Here is a 6,029-nt window from a genome sequence, read left to right as displayed (position 1 = left end):
TTGAATCGATTTTTCTAAAAATCGAATCGTAATGTGCAACTCGAGTTGACTCGGTGTATTACAGAGCAACCGCGAGTTAGCTCAGGTTCACAAAAAGTAGCTCGAGTTGACTCCTCTCCTTCTGGGAGTAACTCGACTCGCCAGTCGTTCGCGACTCGAGTGTGCTCCGAAGGTCACCGGATCGACCGAGTGAGAACGAGTAACCGCTGCGAATTGCGCTGTATGAATGCAGAATGAAGTATTCGGCTCGGTGGGGTAAGTACCGAACCGAGTTAGCTCGAGTTCTTAAAAAAGTAACTTGAGTTAATCGAGTTAAATAACTCTACTAGCCCACCGCTAATGTGCATCCCTAATCCGAACTTTTTTTCATGTTATCGTCATTCGAGGAAGTGGACGTGTGTGTTGTATTTTTTTCTAAAATTAGTAATTCGTGTTGAATTACGCGTGCAATTATGTTCCGTAAATGATATTTAATTAAAGGGAAAGTGTTTCTTTAATACATGAGTGAAAATGGCGTTGAGTTCGGCCGCGGAACAATATTTTCGTTCAATTAATCCTATTGCCTCAAAAATCTACGAAGATATTGATGAAGCCAGGAATTCCTACGAGAATATATGGGACACGCTTACAGACAAGGAAAAGGTACGTTAATAAACCTTCCCCAATACTATTCAAGCCAGCAGTAAGTATAATAACACTGCTACCAAATAAAGTACGTCTTGGCTTCCGACATCTATATTTAACCGATTTCTTGAGATAAACATTCTCAATGCGCTTGTAGTAACGTAAAAGTTATATTTTGTTATTGTCAATAGGTTTCTATGGAGAGATATAGGAATCTTAAAGTCCTTAAATAGTCCATGATTTCTGCATTTTTCGTAAACTTCCAGCTAATTTAAGAATTAAGTCGTTTAGTGTTTTTTGATTGCCGAAAAGAAAAGTAAAGAATTTAACAGTCATTTCTTTATGTCTCGAGTTTTTTTAAATATAGATTTGAGGTAACGAAAGTATACAGAAATTAAGCTTCAGTTTTTTTAATATTGCTTTTATTTTCAGACAGAAATCATCAATGAATCGATAATAAAACCCGAAATAGCGCTGAAATATGCCCTTCTCGATACATTGGACTTCGATCTCAATGACCCACCAGTACGTAAAGATGATCTCATGTCATTTTTTGGTCGAGACCATGGCCAGAGGATCGTCCAAGATGAGCAGGGGTCATACAAGGATGAACATTCCGCTCCTTTTCTTTATCAGACGAAAAGCCAGCTGAATTTATGCGTCCTTGCTGAATTTAGACATTCCAAAGATATTAAGCCAATATCGCCTCCACCTGTTATGTCAGAGCTGGCGATGTCACATTCAAAAGTCGTCAGCGAATTGAAGAATGCATTAAAGTCAAATGCTTTGAAGAGCTACAAGGATTGTCAGGATAAGGAGACTACGTCACCCACTGGGAAATTTTTCAATAAATTTATTGGTAAGTTTTTATTTGTAGTTTTTTAACTTCTTTACAGTGTCGAGTTCTTAGGTTTTCAAAATTCTCCCACAAAGGAAATGAAACTTTTTTCTGGATTTAAATCGCGTATATTTGTTTTTTCAAAGAAACCAACATTTCTGGCCGTTTACAGGTCCTATGGTCATTTCATTGTAGCCACACTTCTCAGGAGAGGTATTAGGGTCCAATAAAAGTGATCACAAGCCTCTGCCAGTTCATCCACTGACTCATGAACTCATTACCCTCAACATTTGAGTGACTATGGTTAGTGCATGAAGCCGCTTGGCTTGGCTATCTGATTTTATATTAATATACATGTGAACATGGGCTCTCTTCAGGTTCAAATCGAATTTGTAATAGTCTAATGTTAATAACAGATTTTGGCATTCTCTGAAATTACAACAGACACTGCAAGATGCCTCCTACTTAGGAATGTTTACTTCCCCTGATGTATTAATTAAAGGTCACCGTTATAGATGTTTCAAGATATACAAAATTGAACACTAAATGCTTGCAAATACTACACAATTTACAATGAGTCTTATTTAGGTTACTAGTACCAAAACGTTCACTTTGTAAATTGTACTTCATCTGTGTACATTAATGTGTTAAATTTCACACCATGTTCAAACTTCTACTATTATGTCTGTCAGCGGTTGACATACAAACGTACACGTATGCACAATGTGACATGTAAATGCTTACTATGGTCTGTCTTTTCTGAAGACGGAGTAAAGTGACTGTTCATTGCGCAAAAGTGCTGCCTTTCACAATCTATCTATAAAACTATCGACAACAATTGCATATGATGGTCTCATCGGCCATCGGTTCTGAAAAAAAATTTATATATTATGTAGTGTAGTTTATATAGATAATACAGTCTTTTTTCCAAATGCGAGTGCACCCTCCGGACAGCATCAACGCCCCACAATTATTTCCGAGGTTCTTACCGCCCCCTAGGACTCAACGCCCGCTGGGGACTGTAGGGACGACTTTGGAAAATTATAGACTAGGTAATAGGTGTCTAATAACATTTTCCAGGAACCTTCAAACCCAAAGACGAGGAACGTGAATGCCTGGTTTCATCAGTGCCGCAGTCGCAGATTGTTGCGTCGTCAGAGAACTTCTTCCGAACGAACTTCAAGAGTCCGCAGGCGGACAGCAAGTTTGAAAAGGAATATAGGAGCAGCATGGCCAAATCGATCAGTGGTAAGTTGTTTATTAAACCTATCCTTGAAAGCCAGACTCATATACAGAGCTATTTTTTATTTAAATACTAGACAACATAACATACGTTGGTCGGATCCCAAAGTAAGTAACTAAAGCATTTGTGTTATGGAAACAACGACGGTACCACAAACACTCAGGCCCGAGAGAATATAGTAAGGTTAGATTTCTACATTGACTCCGCCGGGACCTCAGAGACGGCGACACTATGAAATCCGGTCTGCAAGTAAGGCATGCAAAATCCGAGTGATTTTGAAAACCGGTTTTTCAGTTAGTCGTTTTTTTCGGATATTTTCTATTGTCACACAAATAATTCTTTAAAAGTGTCAGTCAACTAAAAAAAACATCAAATCAGCGTTTTGTAGATTATTTTTATTATTTATGGAATCACCGCTTCAATGAAATCAATCTTTACCAACTGCCTCTAGTCTGTGACCGAACAGTTACCAAGCCGGACTGCAACGCAGATGTCCCAGGTTCGATTCCCGGGCCGAGAGAAATATTTGTACAGCCAATATTTATTTATCTCGTGAGTTTGGGTGTAATTGTGGTTGTCCGCGTGCGTGTCCATGGTACCCGAAAATGTGTGCATTACAAATACGACGTATTTTAAGTACCTAACTATTATTTGATAATATACTAAATGCAGTATCATAGTTTTATAGAAAAGGGAATGTCATGTAGGGGTAGTTAAGGGAAGATTGAGGGGATCATGGTTTTTCTTGAGAGTGTGTGCGTTATTATTATTATTATTGTTAATCAACTTTTCGATTTAGCTCTAAGTTGTAATGCAACTGCTAAAGACCGGCGTGTCGCTTACTACCAGGTGCACGTCTGTTCGCCAAGTTTTATAGAAATCTCAAAACCTTATTCATCAGGGGATGAGTGGTGGCAAACTAGGTAATTTGCCACCCTTAGAAGTGGAATATTTTTTTCAAATTTAAATGGGATCGACATTGTGGTACTTTCATTCTACAAAAAAGAATCATCAAGATCGGTTCACAAATGCCTTAGTAAAAAGAAGCATCATACACCAAAAAGAAGTAGATAAGTGTATGTGCCTACACTGTGTACCTGCCTCTGTATAAATATGTGTGTACATTCAACAAACATTGTTTAGGTTATTCAATGTTGATAGTTCTGAGCTTGTATGAATAGACAATGAGAATTATTATTAGCTTGGTCATGCATGACTGCAGTCAAAATAATATCATATCGGCCGGAAGACGTCCACTGCTAAACATAGGCCTCCCCCAAAGGTGGCCAGGCTAGCCGGTTAGATGCGACGTGCATCCGTCGGTTACCCGCCGCCCTCACCAGGTCATCCACCCATCTAGTTCGTGATCTCCATTCAAGAACATTTCTGTTCCAACGGCCGTCAGTGCAACTTGCTAATCCTTTTTTATAATCCTAATTTCTGATTCGATCACGTAGAGATACGCCGAGATTCCTCGCTCCATAGTTCGTTGAATGACTTTTTTTTTTACTTTTTCATGAAGCCCATAGTAAGTGACCACGTCTCAGAGCCGTAGGTCATTGCTGGCAACACGCACTGCTCTAAGACTTTTGTCTTCAAGGACTGCGGTATTGCAGTCAAAATACGTAATATAGAATAGAATAGAATAGAATACGTTTATTTGCCAGAATACAGTAATTACAAAGGTCTTAAGTAAAATTAGGTACATTGTATTCAACCTGCAAGCAGATGTGCAAATATTAATGGGATTCAATGTTTATTTAGTCTCTATAGTTTCTAATTAATGTAATGAATTTGTAAATTCTATGTATTCTTTATTACTATAGAAGCAATGTGTCAAAAGCCATTTTGTCAATTTTAATTTAAAAGTATGTCCTTGCAACAATGTAATTTCGTTTGGTAATTTGTTGTAAATAATTATACACATGTTGAAGCAGTTATTCTTATAAATTACTTTATGGCAACGAGGTTGGTATAAGAGATTCATAATTTTTGCTCTAGTTTGCCTTTGAATGACTTCACCGCGTGTTTTAAAATATTGAGGATGAGAGTTGACAAATATAAGTTAAGTAGTAAGTTGACAAGTATAAGGAGGCGGATGTTTAATGTATATACAAATTTTGCAAAAAAAAAAAAAAAAAAAAAGGCTGATTTGACATCATTGTTCCTTCACATTCACACACTGCCTTTTATCTATTCTTATAGTAATGCGTCTAAATTAACACCCATGAAAAAGGAATTTAAAATAAATAGAAAGTTTTGTTTGTTTGTTATCTCCTGAATTATCACTCTTTATAAAATACGAATTTAAAAAAGTTATGCATCGATATTTTAGATGTCTATAATGAATTTAACCTATGTAAGGTCCATACAATTATATAATCTTTCACTGTAAGTAATTAGCAGTGTTACAACGAATAGTATTTCGCCTTTAGGCCGAATACCGAATATTCGGCCCGGAGCGAGGCCGAATATCCGAATATTCAGTCAAACTATTCGGTATGATTAATGATCTTACGAAATTTGGTAAATATATATATTTAAATTAAACCAGTAATGATGCATGACTTTGTAAAAAGGAAATTTTATTTTAAAATAGTTTATCATTTTTATGACATCTTAATGAAGAAAGTAATTGTTTATTTCACTTCAGTTTGTAAATGTAAGTCATTTTATTTTCATTTACAAATAATAATTACTAGGTTGATTTTGTTAGCGTTTATTTAATCGTGGTTTCATGACAAAATTACATAATAAGTAGCTAGTGTTCATTTCCTTTGTTACCTTTTTTTGATCTCATAGAAGTTACTATTTGTGATAATTTACTGTATTTTCTAATTTCTTCCTCCTGTTTTTACATATTCGGCCGAATAGTGATTTAATATTCGGTATTCGGCCGATTAGCAAAAAATAGACCGAATAAGCCGAATACCGAATAGTAACTGGAATATTCGTTCCTAGTAATTAGTTTTTTATCGATTCTTGAAAAAATACACTTTTTGAGTTACTACACTATTGTATTAACATTGCGATATGTAGAAGACAAGTGTTATCAAAATATAGGCTGTATTATTTATTATGTTATGAGTCATGAGAAACGTGTTCTTTGTAACGTGTTTGTATTACGTGTTCTATCATTGTTTTATAATAATTATATTTCAACAAACGCTGTGTAGAACGATTGATAGTAGAAAATAATTGTCTCATGACTTTAATGGCATCATTCGAGTGTTATAAACACGCCGAAAACCAGCTTCAATTGTAATCAATTTCAATTGTTTGAAGAAACAAATCTATGTGATATATAGTCTTGTCTTTTTAGAA

General features: G+C 35.9%; 1 protein-coding gene across 1 annotated transcript in view; it reads left to right on the top strand.

The window, feature by feature from the left end:
• The first annotated feature begins 457 nt into the window (after window positions 1-457).
• Window positions 458-6,029, top strand: part of LOC113232230 (uncharacterized protein C1orf198 homolog) — a 10,992-nt gene continuing 5,420 nt past the window's right edge. The window contains exons 1-3 of the mRNA XM_026466887.1: window positions 458-642; window positions 1,057-1,483; window positions 2,543-2,710. Of these exons, the coding sequence (XP_026322672.1) occupies window positions 511-642; window positions 1,057-1,483; window positions 2,543-2,710 (727 nt within the window). The 5' untranslated portion in view covers window positions 458-510. The remainder of the gene's footprint in view (window positions 643-1,056; window positions 1,484-2,542; window positions 2,711-6,029) is intronic.

This window comes from Hyposmocoma kahamanoa, unplaced genomic scaffold, assembly GCF_003589595.1.
Source record: "Hyposmocoma kahamanoa isolate Upper Pololo Valley unplaced genomic scaffold, ASM358959v1 67, whole genome shotgun sequence".
NCBI classification, from domain to species: Eukaryota; Metazoa; Arthropoda; class Insecta; order Lepidoptera; family Cosmopterigidae; genus Hyposmocoma; species Hyposmocoma kahamanoa.
Note: the sequence above shows the minus strand (reverse complement) of the source record. Positions and strands in the feature narration are given on the sequence as shown.